The 21222-nt window shown below is 35.3% G+C and overlaps 1 protein-coding gene across 1 annotated transcript in view; it reads right to left on the reverse strand.

Annotated features, from left to right (window-relative positions):
* Positions 1–21222, reverse strand: part of TRPS1 (transcriptional repressor GATA binding 1) — a 229499-nt gene that overhangs the window by 143661 nt on the left and 64616 nt on the right. Inside the window, exon 4 of the mRNA XM_080647260.1 lies at positions 15352–15955. Coding sequence (XP_080503386.1) covers positions 15352–15955 — 604 coding nt within the window. The remainder of the gene's footprint in view (positions 1–15351; positions 15956–21222) is intronic.

The following is a 21222-nucleotide window of genomic DNA, read 5'->3' on the forward strand; positions in this document are numbered from 1 at the left end:
CCTGACCATTGTGCAGTCACTGTGTCTAGTCTTAGAAAGATAAGGCTAGTTTGGGCTGGTCACAAAGATGGATAATTAATGAATTTACACTTGTAAGTCAACATGTACATCTCAACTGTATTATGACTTTTACCGATTTCAGAGCTTTTATCCACCTATGGCTTGGTTAGCTATTATGAAATCAAGTGATATTGATTACATCACGATTAAAGGTAAAGGTCTTGCAAGTCTGGAAAGAACCACTTAAAATCAGTCTAGATCTAAAACTTAAAAGACTTATTTCAAATAATGGAAATCAGTACATGGAAAACAGCTCCACTACTTTTAAATGATTATGCTGTGTCTACACAGAATTTTTTAAAGAACTGCCATAAATTCTGTGATCATGACACAATGATCTGAGGTTGATTTTTTTAAAAGCATTTTAAGTTGTACTTATTACAATAAAACCAAAGAAGAAATTTATGCTTTTTTTCTTAACATTGTATCAGTAAATAGACTAGTAAAAAGATATAAGCCTATCTCTCAGATCCAAATTGTTTACAAGAACTGAAAGCCTTGAAGCTTGGAAGATTTTAATCAAGACTTCCATTAACCCCCTACCAATATCCCAGGGACTCTAGGAATTCTAAACAAAAGGGAAAGCATGCTTTTTAAAAAACTTAGTATAATACAGTATTAGGATATGTAAGTTTTATCCATTAAACAACAGGTGACATATCACAGGCAAGGATGTCTCTTTCTTCTCGCTGGCAAAATAGAACATTAAACTGGACATGAAAATGAGCCAACAGATTTATTAACTAAGAGACGTTAGTTAATAAATCACAACACTGATACATAAAACTAAAATACAATAGTTCTTACCTAACCTATAATGAATCAATCAAATCAGTATAGTACATATGGCATACATTTTAAAATGGATACTCAAGAACATTTTTAATTTATATTTCATTTGATCATATTATGCAATGGTCCTACATAGAATTATTTTTAAGTTACATTTGAATAAAAGAGTAATTTACATACATACTACACATATATTTATATAAAGCATATATATGCTAAAAACAACTTTCTAGTGCTTATTTAACAATTAAAGAAATTATTAAATTCTTACTTCAGACTTTGATTTAAATAACCAACTCTGCTCTAAAACCTATTCTTTCCTTTGGGTTCAGCATGTAAATAATAAGACCCTTCAGGCATGCATATTTCTGAGAATTTCTGAATCCTATCAATTAAAAGATTTTGCCATATAGAGAGGATCTTAAAATTTGATCTCATAAATGTCAAAATAGCAAGTTTCCCTCTAGAGGGGCGCTCACCCACCACACTATCTTTTTTTTAAAGCTGGAGTAATAAAGTTCACCTTCTACTTGGAATCTCTTTAGAGGTGTGTGCTTTGATTGTTCCTCCTGCTTTCCAAACACCAAAGTTCTTTTTTGTTTGTTCTCAAACCTCAGTAATTTCTTGCCCAATCCATCCCCATTTATCAAACCCTGACTGCCCATTTTCAAGAACCAGCTGATAAGTAATTTCTTTCAAGAAGTCTTCCTTGATGGCTAAATTAAAAAGAGGTCATTTCCTCCTCCAAAAATAATTAAATAAATAAAATACTACACTTTGTTTATTTCACTCCATGGCACTTGGCATTCCTTATCTCATACTACAGTCATTTTTCTTAACACTATTCTCCCTACTGGTTCGAAAATGACTTAAAGAATCAGCATCTATACCTTGTCCATATTGATATTGCTCTTAGAATATTCAGGGGTCCTCAAACTTTTTAAACAGGGGGCCAGTTCACTGTCCCTCAGACCGTTGGAGGGCCAGACTATAGTTTAAAAAAAAAACAAAAAACTATGAACAAATTCCTATGTGCACTGCGGGCCCGGGCCGAGTCGGCTGCTAAGCAGGACAGGCAGCGGCACCCGGCGGGCCGGATAAATGTCCTCGGCGGGCCGCATGTGGCCCGCGGGCCGTAATTTGAGGACCCCTGGAATATGTCATGTAAACTAGAATTTCAAATATAGGTCAATTAGTAAATAAATGTCAATTAATTTAGAAGTCATTGCAATGCCTCTCTTCCCTATGAGAGATGCCATTTGCCACTATCAGTGAGATATCTTCATGTGCATGCCCTGTAAACTGTGTAGGTCTAAGGCTAACTCCTTTATTTTATACTCACAAAACAGTTCACTATAGTCCTGCTAGTGGCCCTACCACTTATCAAAAAGTAGTATAGTAAAGAATGTGGACTTTGAAGCAAGATTATATGCATCTATCTTGACATAGTCACTTACCAGCTAGAAGAACTTTGGACAAGTGACTTATCTCTGAGCCTCTACTTCCTCTGTAAGATGGGGTTAAAGATAGCATCTATGTCATGAGGTTATTGCAAAGATTAAATCAGTTACTACAAATAAGGAGCAGAGCCTGGCCCACAGTTAGTGATTATCAAATGTTAGCTGTTATTAGTCTCCTCTTCCAGTCATCCAAACTCAAAGCCTCATTCATCATAACCTGCCTCCTCGTGGTCACCCACACATGGAAACTTTGCTAACTCCTGAAGATTCTACATCTAGCTTATCTACAGAAATCATTTCTCATTTTCACTATCCTGGTACATACTTTACCACTCATAGGGTAAGGGATTCACCTATTAATTAACCCCCTGTCATCCCAACTTTGTCCACCTACCCACCCCCTTCCAAGCCATCCTATATAAAAATGCTACATTAACCTTATAAAAGGTTTGATCAACTTATCCTTGGCTCTCAATCTGTGATGGTTCCCTATATCCTTTTGAAACAAACATTTTCACATATGCACTGAAGGAAATTCTCAACCTTTATGTCAAATCTTAGCTTACTAATTACACTGCACACACCTTCCAATCAAGCCTTTCTATTATCTATATCCTAATAATGCCAGAAGTTAACCTCACATTGTTCTCTCTACATAGCTTATTCACCAGCTGAAAACCCAGCCTCTTTTCAAAAACCAACCCAAAAACCCCTTTATGACAACTATCTTTACTTACTCAACTAAATGTTATCTGTTCCTCTTTAAACACCCAAAGACCTCTGCTCTCCTTTCTCCTTGTCCCTTTTATGGAAGTCTTTTTTGTATTACAGCTGCCCATATATCTGGCTTATCACTTACATGTGACTGTATATTACTCGAGAATAAGAACCTTGATTTATTCGTATCCATACCCTTTATAGGGTCTTTTATGGTTCCTGAAACAAATTTGGTGATACATTATTATTTATTGGACAACAAGAAAAGTTAGAGACTAGTATACCAGAGAATGATCCTATAAAGTTATATTTTACTTTGAATTCCTATTTTTTTATGTCTGAGTCTAGGTTAGTTTGGTCTAGTGCATTTTGGTTCTTTGAAAATAAATCCTGAACCCAGATGAGTATTAATGTATTTAAATTTAGACACAACCAGATATACGTTCAAACCCACCAAACAAAAGGATGGTTGAAATTTCATGAACTATATAAATACAATTAGTCTCTAGTCCTATGAAAGGACTTTGCATATAGAGGTAAGATGCTTAAAAAAAAATAAAAATGGGATATAGAATGGTTTTCTACACTTTCTTTTAACACCTGATTTCATTCTTGCCTTGTAATAATTTATGCAAATAACCTTGAGCAAATTAAAATAAATTCAACTATTTAAAATGGAGCATGTGCCAAATACTTCATTCTCTGTGTAGCTGTTGTCATCACCTATATGTGATTACCAAAACATTAACTTTAAGAATATTTTTGGAGTCAACTAAACCTCTTTACATATTAAATTTATAATTACATTGCAAGGTTCATTTCAGTACATTATACACCTTGAAAGAATCATTTCAGTACATTATACTATTTGAATACTCAATGTCACTTTTATGGTTAACAGATTCCTTAGTTGCCTTGACATTCAAAGTAAAAAAGATACCCGACTGTATCTTCTTTGTTGGTGCTTCAGAAATGTACCTTATTCAAACCATCATATTACCTTTACCCCTCTATAATAATGTTTAAAGAAAATGTTAGGGTTTCCATATCTTTACTACCACTGCCAGGCAATTCTAACTACTGGAAGTCCAGAAAAGACTGTTTTTCCTGTTTTGCAAGAGTATATACACATAGTCTGGGAAAGTGGCCTATACTTGCCAATAAACTCCACTTCTGCATCTTCCCATGGAGAAACCTGATTATAGAGAAATCAATTCACACTATTTAAAACTGTGAGCAAGATACAATTACTTAGCTACAAGGACATTCAACATGGCCCTGTTTGTAACAGCAAAAACTGGAAGTAACTTAAATGTTCAACAAGGAATGGATAACCATCTTTTCGAATACAACTAGTACAACATACTATGAAAAACTATGAAGCCAAAAATGTGATACAGCAGAATCTACGCCACTGAGAAAATGTTTATAATTTGTTATAAAGTGAAATTGAAGGCTGTTTAATAATAATTTGTTTAACAGTTATTATTAAACAGCCTTCAATCTATGTTTGCATGTGCGTATCTAAGTATGTTAGTATGTATGTAGGTGTCTAGGAAGGGATGCATTAAAGTGTTGAGTAGTCATTTTCTTCTTTTTCTTGCTTATTTAAATTTTCTAAAATGTCCAAAATAAACATAAATGTTAATGGGACAGAAAATGACAAGAAACTTGACATCCTTTTCTTTCTCCATTTCATCCCCAGCCTCACCTAGAGGCCACCTTCTCTCCTGAAATCCACAGGAAATGGGTGGAAACATGATCATTTTCATCATGAACAATCACACTTCAAATAATTCATATGTAAACAATGAGATATGAACTCTGAAGGAGCATAAAGAATCTAAGATAGGTTTATAGTTTTAAGATGCAGTGGGACGAAAGTGAATTATTCACATCCATTAAATAGAGTTGGAATGATTCACAGCCAATTTTATTTTTATAATTGTAATGAAACAGCTGGGATTAGAGTCTATTCATGGACTCATAAGAAATTTGCACCCCACCTACTAAAATTAGTTTCTGCATCCAAAATTCTGATTTGAACATCTGACAGTGAACAAAACAGGCATTATCGCTCAATGCCAAGAAACGGAGGAAATAGGCTTTAAGCATGTCATATTCTCACCAGCATTATTTTATTTCTCATTGTGTATACTTCCCTTTATTGTTATTCACAGCATGATTCTTTCAAACAACGTTATTTTCAAAGAATGAACTTTCTTGTATAAGATAATCTCAAAGAACATAATTATTTAAGATTTAAAGATTTCAGACTGCATTGTGACAGTTGTTTATAATTACTGGATTCTAAGCCAGGAGAGTGAAATCTGATTTAAGAACTTGTGTACCAAGTATGTGATATCTCTTTGGACACTGACCACTGAGTCTAAAATGTAAGATTTTTGTTTTCAACTTGCCTCCGGTATCAATTTACAGATCTAAATGTTTAAGGTGTTATAGAATATTTACTTGGTTCTAGGATTTGCAATTTTAAAGAGATGTGAGCAGTTGTATACTTCTCTCTCTATAATTTTCCAAAGAAGGAAATAGTGTATAAGGATTGAGTGACTCACCCAGCGTCACAAGGCTAGTTAGTCACAAAATGAGTCTAGAACACAAAGACTCCTTTCCTCCAATCCAATACCTCTTTCCACTACATCACAAGGGAAGAGTAGAAGAAAACATGAAATATATTTTTACTGGAAAATAAAATCCAGTCAAGCCTGAATCAGAGACAGCATACTAAAGGTGGAACACACCCACCTCCAACCCAACAGTAAATAACCTCAAAAGGCTGGGCATACTACCCAAGAATAATTAGGATATGTTTTGGAGTCTTCAGAAATTTTTAAATCATATGTGAATTTGAGGCAAGCTCTGAATTGTTATTTTAAAAATCATCCTATATTTTATATTCTTATACGTAAAAACACCATAAAGTTTTGAGAGGCATTTTGACTGGATAATTTGTAAACCATAAACTGCTCATCCAAACAATCCACATTTTAAAAACTTCCAACTTCCTCTGAAGTAGTTTATCTAATTCAGACAACGTGGGTGGATTTTCCTGAACTATCAAGAAAATTTTAGGATGTAAATTCCTGACAGACAGTAAGAAGAATTAATAATTAAATAAACCAAACATGTGTATCTCCTAAAATATGGCTAGCATTGCTTTACTTGTACCACGCTTTGCAAAACACATATGCTTCTAAAAAGTTACAAGTAAAAGCATTTTTAATTTTTAATATATAAACTTGAGAAGAAATTTTTAAAGTTCCATACTGACTTATTTTTTTCTTTTAAAGAAATAATTATTTTTAAATAAAATGAATAGCTCTCTCAAATGTAATATTTGGAAATTTCTAGATTCCCACCTAAACATGGCTGACTTAAAACTTGCATTTATAAAACTTTTTATCATAAAAAGTTTTCATAAATGTTATCAACTGGTTAAGAATGGCCTGAGACTCTATTGCTAGCTAATAACAAGCACAGGGATTCCATGTAAATTGAGACCGTATCCCTTCCAGTCCTATTAATAATAAAGAATATTCGGACACTCCGAAAATCCTTTCAAAGAAAAATACTTTTTAATGGAATCAATATGAATACCTCAGCAACAAATAAAAGTAAAGGTCCTTAAATTTCATATGTATTTTTAAAAAGTCATTTTCTCTTACACTTCCACAAAGTCCACACCATTTCCCACCAGACCCAACACACATCCAAGAAAGGTAGAAACTTTAAAAAAGGTTTGAGAATTTGTGAAGGTTAGCAAGAACATCGCCCATGGAGGCAAAATAAAAAAGCAAAAAAAAGAAATGTCTCCCCTAAAAAAAGGCAAGAATAGCTGAGCTGATTGCTTTCACATATGACACATGACTCAACTCTGCCTAGAAAAATGGGACCATCCTGAAAATAAACTTCTCTGCAAAATAAACTATGCTGTGCACACAATATAAGATAAGCATCACCATATGCCTGGCTATTGGGCATTTGTTACATTCCATATACATGATTGAAAAAATAGCTCTTAATAATTACCATTTGCTTTTTCTTTCACTACCTGCAATCCTCATTAAATAAGTCAATTTATAGTTTACCAATTAATCCTTAATTAAATATTCTAAAATTTTATTCTTTCAGCATGTTATAAGCTAATTTATTTATGTCTTAAAATGACCCTTTTAGGTGACAGTGACTTGGACACGGAACGCCATTTGTTATATCAGTCATGAATGTTCTCATTTAAATAACTGAGATGATAAGAAATTATCCTAAGAAAATGATAAAAATTAAAATAATACAATGAGATTCACCCAGGTTTTCTTTATAACTAGAAACTGCAAGTTGCCTAAGTGCTCATCAATAGTGCATTTATTGGCCATATCATGATATAGCTTTTCATGATATAACGTGCAGGCACTAAAACAAATACTGGCGGGTTATACTGGCTGATGGGAAAATACATCCACAATATATTGTAAATAAAAAAGATTATAAAGGAGTGAGGCACATGATGCTATACTTAGATAAAATACATATTTGCATACATATATAGAATAAGTTACACACTAAAACATGAATAGGAAAGTATTTGTGAGTTAGAATTTATGAGTGGTCTTCATTTTCTTTTCAGTGTTCTGTATCATCTACCTCTTTTTCAATAAGTATGTGCCACTTTCATAATTTTCAAAAAGCTATTTTTCTGATTTGTACATAAAACACAAAAAGTATGTGTTTAGATACAATAAATTATTCTGAAGTTGCAGAAAGCTGTCCAAACGAATTTTAACAAATGAGAGAGAGTCATAGGAGGCCATGCAATGTTAATGGTTAAGAGCATAAACTCCAGAGCCAAATTGCCAGTGTCAGAATTGCATCGTTACCATCATAAGCACTGTGGCCTTGGGTAAATTTCCTCATCTCTCTGCCTCAGTTTCCTCATCAAAATAAAAGAGATAATAATAGCTTCAATCTCAAAGGGTTTTGGTGAGGATGAAAGAAGTTAAGCCAATAATAAGTTAATGAAAAGGCAGTAAACTTTTAATCCTAGAAACTGAAATGCTATGTTACTTGGCAACCAATTATAAATAAATAACCATCTATTTTAACCAAATACTTTATTTTTGAATGCTTTCAAAAGTAGTTTAATCGAGAATTAAATGGGACAGCTAAATGTGCTGTTCAGTACATTAGCAGGTAAACTCAGAAAGTTCATTTCCTGAGAACAGATTACTTTATGGGACATGAGTCTACCGAGATGTTTTTTCATTATTTAGTATGTCTTTAATACCAAATTGTAAACAAAATGTAACACTACAGGCAAATGCAATTCAATAAATCACAGTCATGGATCTCATCACTTTCTTCAAACTATTGTTATAAAAAATATATTTAAAAAATATTTGTATTTATAGCCAAATTCTCATAAAAGTTTGACTGACAATCACTACTTATCTTTTTAAAAAAATAATAAAATTGTAAGTGTATTTTGCCTTTTACAGATATATCTATATATTCTTAGCTTTTCCTGGTTAATAATGATACAGATAGGTAAATTTCCAAGGTATGAAATGTCTCATCCCTTTCATAATTAATATGCTCAAATTAAATCTCCTAAATTGAGAAACCATCTTTTATAAGAGGTAAGTTAACATGTAAAATTATGTGTGAGAGCTATTTGATCAATCTGACATGAGCAATATACCAAATACTCAATTTATCACATCACAAATGTCCGGTACTTACACAAAGGAAAGATTCCTTTGTCTTACTCTTAATCACTGATAATGATAACAAAAGAACTATGCCAGAAGATAAAGTATTATGGATTTTTTTCCGAAATAAAGTCATATTCCAGGTTCTAATTTGTAAATTAGAGCTAATTGTAAACACATAAAATGAGAATGTTGCTTTGTTGAAATGAACCAAGTTCTTGAAACTTCACTGAAACTCTTCCCATCTCCTCGAACTAATAACCCAACTAGATATAGTAGTATCCTGTTTGCCAAGCTTCCCTGAGTTAAAAATGTCCTCAGGGAATGTCTAGTCATCAATGTCCTTTTCTGCAAATACTTAATGAAAGTTCTCCAACAGAGTCAAACAAAGGGAAGTGAGAATAAAAGAATCTGACAATGGAAACAGTATTTACTTTTTTGGTGGCAGCAAATAACAAAATACACACAAAAAAAATCCAAGATAAAAAAATTTCCTGGTATTTTAGGTGATCAACAGTTCTATGAAATCCGTCCATCAGACTGGACTTTGCCAGAAAATACTAGATTTACATCAAGGTTATGTAGCTCATGGCTGACACACTTTTAAATTAATCTGTATCTATGCTTCTGAAACTTGGACCACCTTCTATGTAACTCTTTACTTCCAACATCTAAAAACACTCAACAATGGGTTCCTTTTGGGGCCCTGATATCTCCTGACTCATACAGTCTGTGAAAAAAGGAAGTCAAGCAAAAGATAGTTATACAGGAAATAATTAACAGATACTGTGCTGAAGGATACCATTTCACAGTGACTACAAGCTTACAGCCCAATTCACTGCAAGATACATCTGTTTCCCCTGCCTTAGAAACCTGGGCCAGGAGAACCATGCCAGACTTCACAAAAAGCCTGGTTACAAAAAGGGAGGGGGGGAGTGCTTTAAAAAAATATTGGGCCAATGGATCTGACTTATGAAAAAGAAATTAGAATAATGGGAAATCCTATTGGCCAAATCAATAAAACCAAACATGTATGTGTCAAATTGGTTTGGACAGATCTACTATCAAAAGTGGCCTGCCAATATAAAAAAAATGAATAACCAATAAAGAAAAAGAAAACAAGCTACCTAGATTTTATTCAGTAAACAATTAAAAGGATCACGTTCATTATTACACGTAACTCATTCAATGAATGGACTGTATTTTTAAAGTAAATCAGTAATATATTCGAAATTCAATCACACCCTTTTCTAACATGACAACAGAAATACATCTCTAGAGGACAGAATCACAGAGATGTACAAAGATTATTAAGCTCTGATTTTATAAATGGCGTTTAACACTTTATTCTTGGGCAATTTAAATGTCAATGGCTACCTAATGAGAAACTTTATCAATATGGCCTAAAAACTACTGTTTCATAAGCAATGAATAGGGAAATGTATATTTCCTTTTTCCTGATATAGGCTGTTCCCTTTGGTATACCTATGTAAAAAATTCAAATAGGGTCGGGAAAATGGTTATGTACATCAAGAAGATAATAAGCCAATAATACCTATATGATAACTGAAAGACTGTTTTCAATTTCACTAAACATGAAGCAAAACAAAAAAATATCAGACTTTTCACTTGAGACCATCTTTGGTTAAAAAAAGTTCCTGCAATCTCCCATCAGTGGTTGTAAAGGCATTCAACACTGTCGCTTGTTTGAATGTCTGTTTGGCTGCCAATGGACTGTCCCCAAAAGAACATTTTTGCATCTCAATAGACTGTCCGGTATCAACAATCTTTAAACTATAAATTTAACACTGTGAAGAACAGGGGAAATAACATCTGCTTTGTACTGTGTAGATATCACATTTACCAAATGAACAAATAATCATACTACTTTGCACTTATCTAGAACCCTGCATCTGACGATCTCAAATGGCCTGACAAACGTTAATTAACTAAGCTGCACAGCACTCCTGTGAGCGCCGCAGGCACCCGATCCTCTCGGAGAAAGATGAACGGAGATTCGTGGAGGCCCTTCCTTTACAGTCAGAGGCTCAACTTGGAACTCAAATCCCAGAACTTGGAACTCAATGCCCACAGCCCCTGGCTGAACATCTCTGCCAGAACCAAGCAGCGAAAAACATGCATCTTAAAACGGACAAACTTTCCTAAATAAGTTCACATAGGAAACTGAAATCAGTTCAGAGACTTATTTTCCCCCTCCACACATTAAGAAAGTGGGCCAATAACTATGGTGTTTGGCAGAATCAGAGTCTATGAATTATCTCTGACATTCTGTTCTGTTCGGACAAACGACATGCAGAAGTTTAGCTGAATGTTAATTTGCCATTAACCACATAAACAACGTATTTACCAACCAATCTTAATAATACCTTTTTGTTTCACTAACAAATTAAAAATGCATTTGATACTAACAAGATCTTTGTTTAACATGAGGTTTTGTTCCTATTAATGTGGTTATCAGTTAAAAGATAAAGTTATCTATTTTTTAAAATCCAATCTAAAAGGTCAATTACAAGAATAAAACCTAGAATTTCTTATGCAGGAAATAATAAAAATGAATACAGTTGTATATGAATAAGAGTCTATCCACTAAACAAAATAAATACATAAATAAGTTAAATAAATAAATACCTTTGTGTAAATATACAAAATAGAAGAAACTGGTCAGTAAAGGGCACATAACTACATTGAATTCTGCTTACACTACACTGTTTAGCTTAAAATGAGAAAGAAACACCTATTTGAATATATAAAACCAATTAACTTTTGCTTTTAGCACAGGCAATATTAAATAGGTTAACCTCTTCACAGAGACAAATTATAAGTTTAAATGAAAACACTGCACTTTTAAAACACTTCCAGGAGCTTTCATGTTTTATAAGGTATTTTCTAGAAGTTTTAAGAGTACCAATTAAAGTTTTCATTGAAACATGTACTATTTCTAGCAAAAGTCTAAAGGCTTTAATACTTTTTTCTACTCACAAAAACATATCACATGATTTTGTAGAGATATTGTCTAATTGATACACAACAAAAACCTAATTTCTTTTTTTTTAATAATATGTTTTTATTGATTTTAGAGAGAGAGGAAGGGAGAGGGATAGAGGGTGAGAGAGAAACATCACCGATCAGCTGCCTCCTGCAAGCCCCCTACTAGGGATCGAGCCTGCAACCCAGGCATGTGCCCTGACCGGGAATCGAACCATGACCTCCTGGTTCATAGGTTGACACTCAACCACTGAGCCACCTGGGCCGGACAATAGTTACATTCTTTAAGCAAGCTGAGGATGATAATACTTTAAAAAAATGGTTTTTCTCAATTCCTCCACTTCCTTAATCCCCTGACTTCAAGTTAGTGTTGCATCATTTCAACTGTTCGTTGTTTTTTTCCAGTTCCTCCACATTAGCTGCTGAGCAGCAAATCTTCAGCGAGACACTTAACCATGTTCTGCAGTGAGTGACCAAATTCCTTATCATATGATGTATAATCCTTAGAGGCTGTCATCTAATTCTGAGTGCTGACAAAATTAAATACATGTATGATAAAATATATATATTTTAAACAGTGTTGGATCACTTTTCTGTGATTTTAATCAAATTTGAATTTTTAAAATTTTCATTTTATTTATCTTTTAATAGTGCCTTTGGAAAGCACCAGTTTTATTGGATATCTGGAGTAGGAAGAATAGCTAATTTAATTTATTGTGAAATATTTACTGTATTAATCAAATTAACAACTTTAATGCACACATGTCTTAACTGATAAACTCTAAAGACACCGAAGAGAATTTAAGCAGTGCCCACTCGGACTGTGAATTTGACAAGATTTTTACTCTGGTGGTAGAAATTGGCACTGATAAGTTATCATAGCAAATACAAACTTCTCAGCTCACTTCTCTGCCATCAGTTGGGGAAAACCCAGCAGAATATCACCATCAGATTTACTAAAAGTAAAAACGATGTATTTCAATTTTGTAATTGTAGAAGACCAGTGAGTAGTGAGAGTACCTTATAAAAATTTATAAATACACAATTGAACTATGCAAAAATAATCTGCACATTTTGAATGAAAATACAGTGGTCTGTGTAAATATAGACTTATAGAATGTAATATTCATCTTTGAGTTTAAATGGTAGAATTTAATTTGATATTACCTCACTGATTGGCATGGTATTTAGAAAGCAATTTAAGAAATGGAAAATAGGTTTTAAAAGTGATTTTCTATCTAAATAGTGCATACAATATAGCATTATTAGAACAAATATATTTGTAAATACATTTGTACATATAGTTTCTAATACTAAAAGTAAAAACTTGAATATGGAAAATTTATCTAGCAGAAAATATTAATGTAAAATATTTCAACACTGGTAAATATTGGAAACATTTTTAAAGAGTAGGCTGAATGGAGTTAGGGTCATGCTATAAAGCAGATAATTTTGTTGTTTTTAGAATATTAGTCTTTCTAATACATGTTTTTAACTGGTTTTAGTTATGAAATTCTGCTGTACTCAAAGTGAGGAAGGAAATATAAGAATCACAGACAAGAATTAAAATTTCAAAATATTCTGTTGTGTGTTTTTTTACTTCTAGTTTTAGTTTTGTGTCCAATATGCATGTATATTTTTAGATAGTGAATGTCTTTATAGTTTTTTTTTTGTAAATAGTATGGAATTGATCTTGTTATAAAATTTTTTAAATTGCATATGTGACCTGTGTTGATTACTGCACTTTGAGTGGCAAGGGCACCTTAACATAAGCTTTATCTTGTGAAGTACTTTATGAAAACTGGGTTTGCCTGGCCGGTGTTGCTCATTAATGTTTCTATCTCTCTCTCCCACTCCTTTCCTTTCTGAAATCAATAAAAATATATTAAAAAAAAAGAATGTAACTATCATGCTCAGGTTTTAGACTTCACTGCTTAATTAATTATTCCTCATTACAGATTTTTAATGTATACAAATGGTGGCAGGAAAGATAATATTCCAGACACAGTCTAACAATTCGGTATCCAATGACGTTGTCATAGGTGAAAACAATTTTAAGTGGAAGAAACAAGGATGGAGAGAGCTGGTGATAGAGAGGCGAGGCCCATTTACACCATGCTCTCAAGGTGCAGCATGAAATTTAAAAACCGAAGACGTATCGTTCCTGCCTTAAAACCAGAAACTGTAAGAGCACTGGAGACCAGAAAAGCCCTGACATGCTGGAAAATAACTAGCATTTACACTTATATAAATGCAGCTCCCTATATATTTATCTAAAAGAAGCTCCCTGAATTGAACACCCTCTAGACGGGTATAGGAACCACTTTCCTCCTTTTCAAAGTTCCTTATAATGAACTGGCTTTTCCCCTGTAGGATTCTTTGTTACTCAGTGTTCGGGGCATCACCTCTTCTGCATTCAAGCCCTCCTCTTAGCTCCAGGGCATGACTGCAAACAGGAAAAGTAACAGCTTTTATAATTAACTGTGCACCTCGAAGGAGTGTTTCCCAACTCCACTGAGAACACCTGAGAAGCACAGATAGGCTTCAGAGAATGGGCAGGAAATGAGAGCCGAGTAGCCAAGCAGACATTGGAAAGAGCAATTTTTCTCCCCAGAATACATGGAGAGAGAACCAGTGGTCTCTAACCTGCAGGTCTAACTGGGCCAGCTGAACTCCATTTCTTCACTGGCTTTTTTTGTTATGGTTAGCTGGTCTCTGATCCTACCTTAGGCACATGAACAAAGTTTCAAAATTATCCAGAAGCTCAAAATTTTCTCAGAGTCAAGGTGAAATGATTAAGCGGTGATACCTTTAGGCAAAAGGCAAGCATCACTTATTGGGAACTCATGAATGTTCCAAATCTAAAGTATTTTTAGAAGAGAGCAATCAAGGATCTTATCCTATGCAGAGGTTTTGTTTTGCTTTCCCACATGGGACTATGTCTTTTTCCCTAACGACAAGCCCGATAATATAAAATGCACGGTTCTCGGTTCTCTTCTTTGAATGTTCTCCACGCCATTCACACTTAGATCTATCTCGCTGTTTCCCTCTTCTTGGCAACTAAACAACGAGCATTGTCACTAGTACATAATTATACAGTGATTTTTTTTTTAAAAAAAAAACAACCACGTTTCCCTATTAACGTCTCATTCGCATTCTTAGTGACTTAATCTCTGCTAACTTCTCTATTCACCATATACCGTCGCCCCCCCTTAGAATGTAAAAGTCAGTTCCCTATTTTAATGTAACAGGTGTGCATCCTTCTGGGATTATGAACCTCCCTTCTCCGAATGCCGCCTCGTTGTTTCACGTAATTCCCAGGAATGATTAACCAGCATTCCATCTGAGCCCAGGGCAGTGACAAACAGTGACTGCCCACCCTGTGCCAAGTATGTGCACAGGACACGCACTCACGTGAGCTACTTTCTGCCACTCCGTCCTGATACGTATGAATCCCCCGACTGACACAAATCATTGCCTTTCCTTTGTGAGACATGGTAATCTACAGGATGTGTGTCCTCCCTCCCTGTCCCCCCCCCCCCCTTTTCCCTTCAAGATATAGGAATTATTTAAAAATGAAACCTTCCTACCCGTAACAGGGACTGGGATTCATCCTTGGACTTGTTTTCTGCAGATGCAGGATACTGCTGGTTGATGGCCCCGGACTTCTCTCCGCCTGCCGGCACCCCCTGCAGGAACGCCTTGGTCTCCACAGCCAAGCCATAAATAGGGCGGGCCAGGTGGGCAGCTTCGACATTGGGGCTGTCCCTTAGAGTCTTGGTCTGCTCTTGGCTGCCGGACACCGGTGTCAGAAGCCCCAGGCTTGTTTGAGTAAAGGATGGACTGCCCCGGAGGATGTCTGCCCCTCTCCAAGTCATGTTGCGAAGGTCATCGCTGGGACTCTCGGTCCAAACTTTTTCTTTGAGCCCATCCTTGTCTTCTAGCTTCTCCCTCTTCACCACACTCTCGGGAACCGGCTCTCCCATTTTAGAGTCCGGATTGAGCAGACTGTAGACCTTGAGGTCAATTTTGGGCTCCTCCTTGATGGTGGAGATGGCCTGCCCATCCTCCTCGCCGTTGGCTGTAGTGCTGTCCTGTTCCTGGCAGTGAACAGTGTTGAAGTGGTCCAGTAGTGACTGCGTGTCGGCAGCGGTGAAGCTGCACTGGCGGCATTTGTAGCAGCTGTGTGCTCTCCTGGGGAGGAGAAAACAGGCATGGGATATGGAGCACGCCAAGGGCTTCTTAAAAGAATTTGCCTTAAACACCTGAATTTTATCTCATGTGATGCAACAGGTAGAAAACAACACAATATTCTCAATTTCCAGAAATTGGAAGGCAATAAACTGGCATTTTCAGTTCTACATAAAGAATGTGGCATTCCCTGTTGTCCTATTAGCAATAGTAGGTATACACACCTATTTATGTGCACACACTCCAGTCAATTCACCTTTCAAGCTGGTTGGTTTACTTTATTATGGATTGGCCTGCTCTGTTCATTTCACCCTGGCTCAATAACCATTGATTCTATATTATTTAAGCAGATAGTCATACATTATTTTACAGCTGTTTTAATCAATGGTCTTTTCACTTTATTTAAACTACATTGAGATTTTTTTCCCACTATACACATACACACATTTCGGATGCTGAAGGGCTCTGTACAGCTTTTATATGTAAAATAAATTCTACCGAACTATAATGTTCTTTTCTATCATAAAATTCGAATCGATTTAGTCAATAAAATATGGTTGACTGATCGACATAATCTAGAAAATAAGATGTATTAGAAACTCAAGATTTTACTAAACAAATTGGGTGTCTGTAGGGTGTCAAGAAGCATAATACAAATAAATTCATTAAAAGAGTATGTGTGAATCTGTATTTATGTGTGGGACTTCTTTTAAAAGGCATAGAACAAGATCTTATTTGATAACTTTTATAGCATCTTCTTCTGTTAAAGACAAAAAAGTAACTGTTAAAATAAGACAAATGTTTGATAAACAAGAAAGAACATTCTAAAAAGCATGCTGGAAAGGTACACAAGGGTTTGGAATTAGGCATATTTTCTTTAACTGGAAGCCTCGTGTAGCTCTCTAAAAACATGTGAAACACCTGCCACTCCACTGATATAATGTGTTAGGAGTTACCAACTTAAAGTAACAAAATATTACTTAAAGCCACTGCAAAATATGTACTCATATATGTAATTGTAGTTAATCATCACAGTATTACTTTGCCAGGTACTGGGTATGTATTGGTGAATAAAAGATACATAGTCCTTGGCCTGAAAGTCTGAACAGTTTAGCAGTTTACTGCTTAATTGTCAAGCTTTCCTCTCTTTCCATTAATAGTAGTCACACCAAGAATCTTTAGATTCTAAATAACAAAGATAGAAAGGGCATTACTTGTTTTATTAAAGTCTGGGGAGGCCGGGATGTCTTCTGAGTGTGTCCATTAGAGTGGTTTAGAGCCCTTATATCTAGTAATATATCTAATAATTAGGATGATGTGCCTTCAATATCTAGTTATTGTGCAATCTAGAAAGATCCTGAGCCATCCCATCCCTTCACGAAATAATAAAAAATAAACACACCCAACCTTTACCCATTATTCTATTGGTTCTTCCTCCTAAATATGCTAGGTCCGGAGCCCCTGCCCAGACAATGGATTTATTTCAAAGTATCACACTGAGACATGGTGTCTGGGCCTTCTAGGTTTTCTAGTTTCAAGTTCCTGTCCCAATGAACAACTCCGACTCCTGACAGGTCTCAACAAGAGCTGCTCTGATCTGCCCCACAGAGGAGCGCTGGATCCAACCAGCCCAGAAAACCTTCCATGAGACGGAAGCTGGAGAACTGTCCCATGCAGAGAACTTGGGGGTTGGGTATAAAGCACAAAAGAAACACAAACTACAGAGATAAGTCTTCAGTAATAACCAGGTTTTACATTGAAAAGGAAAACACGGTTTTAACAGGAAGGATATTAAAACAAGATGGTAATAACAAACTCAACTCACACACCTTTTCTTTTGAAGAGTTCAAAACACTCACATTCTACTTAAGTATAAAGCCCATTTTACAGATAGTAAAATGGAGAAACTGTGACTTACCCTTTGAGTCTACATCAAGTCAAGAATACAGGGCTTCTACCTCCCAGATCAATGTTCTCTTTTTCTACCCCCTGCTGCCTCAATGTTTAAGTTTATACAAAAATAAAATGACTGATAATATGGAAAACCAAGACATGAAACATGAAGAATGAAAAATGAAAACATGAGGGAATGGTAAAGGTCTTCTAACGGATACAAAAGAAACGGACTACAGCAACGATGTGCAAATCAGGCTATGTGCAACACTGCAACTTAAGGAGTTTCTTGGTAATACATATTCCAAGGCACCTATGTTGCTTTACCGAATCAGAATTTCCTGGGTATAATCAGAGAATCTGAACTTTTAACAAGCTCCTCAGGTGACACTAATGCAGGGATCAGAATCAACCCTAATAGAAGGATCATGGTTCCAACAACTCAATAAACACTCATAAGACATCCCCCAACTTCCATGACTTTAATAAAGGCAGGAAATACCCTTACTATCTTTCTTATTCAGAATCTTAAGAATCTGAGTAAACCTTGACAATTAAGCAATAAACTGTGCTCAATATTAAGTTCTTTGAAGCCCACTAGATGAAGCAGAAAAGGCAATTTCCAACTTAGTACTCTAAAGACCTGAGTAATTCTTTCTCCCTATGATACCAGCCTTAATTAAATGACAGAAACTATATTTCAAAGACAACGTTACTTTAAACGCTTGGAGCAATACAAACTTTTCAATAACCTATGCTAACATCTAGAACAGTATTCTCAAATTCTAACATACATAGGTAACACCTGGTAATCTTGCTAAAATTCAGATTCTGATTCTGGAAGTCTGGGTTGGGACCCAAAATTCTGTATTTCTTATAAGCTCCCAGACGATGCTAATGCTGTGGGTCCCCAGACTACACCTTAAGTAGCAAGGATCATGAAGCCACGGTCAGAAATAACTTCAATACGGGTGTTAGTTAGTTTGGAATGAACTCTTCCATTCCCATATGAATTCTTTATCATGGGCAACATCCTTTTCTCTGAAAACACATACAACATTACCCACCTCGGAGAGTCAACACTAATAGCTTTGTAAGTTAAAATTACAAACATGATATTGTCAAGCATAATCCCCAAACAGTAATTCATCTATTTATTTCATTGTTTGGGGGCCTTTCAATATTCTTTAGTGCCAGGTCATTTATATATATCCCACAACAATCACACTAAGTACATATTTTTGTCCCTAATTCACAGAACAAGAACCTGAAGCACAGACAAGTCAATTTACATATGGCAGGCACGACACAGTATCTTAACTCTTGTCCATGATTACTCTTTCATGTATGCTGTTTGGTACTTGATGCAATATATCTAGCTTATTCAGGAATTAATTAAGATTTGGGCATATTCTAGGATGAGTGTCATCCCCTCAATAATAACTGAGAAGACCTTCAACATAATGCCATGTCCCCAAAGAATAAAAATAGATGATTTTGATACCTAGTCTAAGAAATATCACTGAAGAATAAAAGTTTAGTCATTGGGAGATTTTATTAGTTTGGACCCTCCTCTAACCTATTAAACACATTTCATTTTATTAGCATTATATGAGAACCTCAGAAAGGTGCAGGGAATTTTCCCTCTATTTCTTAAGACCCACATTAACCACTTTCTCATCCACAGACTTTTCAAATGACTCAACCCAAGAGTAAACTTAGCAATCCTCTGAAACTGTCTTCCTCTGAGGATTTTTTCCACGTTGCCTTTTATTAAAGTCCTGTGTATATCTTACTTTGCAGTTATATTATCATTGCCTTAAGATCAAGATCAAAGCTCACACCCAACCCCACCCAGAACATCTAGTCAGTCAGTAAATATCTGCTTCATAGCCAAAGGAGTAGACCGTGTGGGGGAGGAGAAAAACTTTTCTCTACCCTCTGGGTTCTTTTGACTGGTCTAATAATAGAACAGTCATGAGGAAGATTAGGAAGAGAAAATAACCAAATTTAACACATACACATGTATGGGAACCCCACATACATGAGAGAGTCAGAAACTCCATATGTATAAGAGTATCAGAAGCCAAAAGGGAACATGGGTGCTTAAGACATCCTGAGCTAGAGTGGATGAGGTAAGTGCCTTGGGGGCTTCAAAGGGTCAATGCAAAATGATGAGGAGAGCAGATGTTTAGTAATACGATAGATCAAAGATGGTCTGTCTAATAATCTCCCATTATGGGCAAGGCCCCTAGTTCAAGTTCTTCCAGGTAGTCAAGGGAGGGACAGAAGTTTCTCCTGAGCCGGCAGCTAACATCCCCCTTAGCTCAAAACAATCCACATACCAAAGAAGCATATTTTGGGGTGACTCGCTCTGAACCCCACAAACCACCATAGCTTTGAGGGAGTTCAGGATTTAATGTTGGGTTGAATGTGTGGAGCCATAAAGTGGCAGAGAAAACTAAGTGGTACATATTTTGCAGATGGTATATTTTGAGTGGTCCTCTGCATAAACTCTTCATTATTTACAAACTCCTTGAACTTCTGGATCCATTAAGCCAAACTAATTTAAAAGACACTACAAATAAATGCTTTGCGTTAACTTAAATTGCATACTCTCCTGCCAACTCAAGAGCAAACACTTTCCTCTATCCAAGAAAAAAAAAAGTCATTTTATAGGTCTCCCTAGCATAGAGCTGCCAGATAAAATACAGGATACCCAGTTAAATCTGAATTTCAGATAATAAATAAAAATATTTTAGTGCAAGTATGTTCCATGCAATATTTGGAACATACTTATATAAAATCTCACTATGTCCATGCAATACTTTAGACAATGAGGACATGAATCAAAGAAACTTTGATAAAAGAGCCAAATCATCCTATGAATCCAGAAAAACTACATCAAGCTGCCTAAAAAAGGCCAAATTGTACTTAATTCAAGTGACAAAATTTCTATGAGAAGAGATGTTTTATTCCTTATCCTACTGGACAGAATTTTCATGTGCTGTAAAAAGCATTTATTTGAGATCCATTCACATTTCAATGCACGGTGGGCTTTTATCCTGGTAGTAGCATTTCATTCATTAGTAGAGATTAAAAGTATTTTTATAATTCATAAAGGGCTAAGGTTTTTTAGATTCCAAAAAAAGTCAGCTACAATATGCTACTTTTTTATTCTATTTCTTTATTTCTATTTTCCTAGTAAACCAGCTCATAGTACATGTGAAGTTAGCTCTGAGCAATGCTCTCTTTTTTTCCGTTAAATGTTAACTTCCAGAGATTTATGCCATCGCTTGAAAAGCTCTCCTTTACCAAATAATTGTATTTAACTTCCAATAGTTTTAACCACAGTTTTTCTTCTTCAATGACTAAAT

This window comes from Plecotus auritus (assembly GCF_963455305.1).
Source record: "Plecotus auritus genome assembly, chromosome: 11".
NCBI lineage: Eukaryota > Metazoa > Chordata > Mammalia > Chiroptera > Vespertilionidae > Plecotus > Plecotus auritus.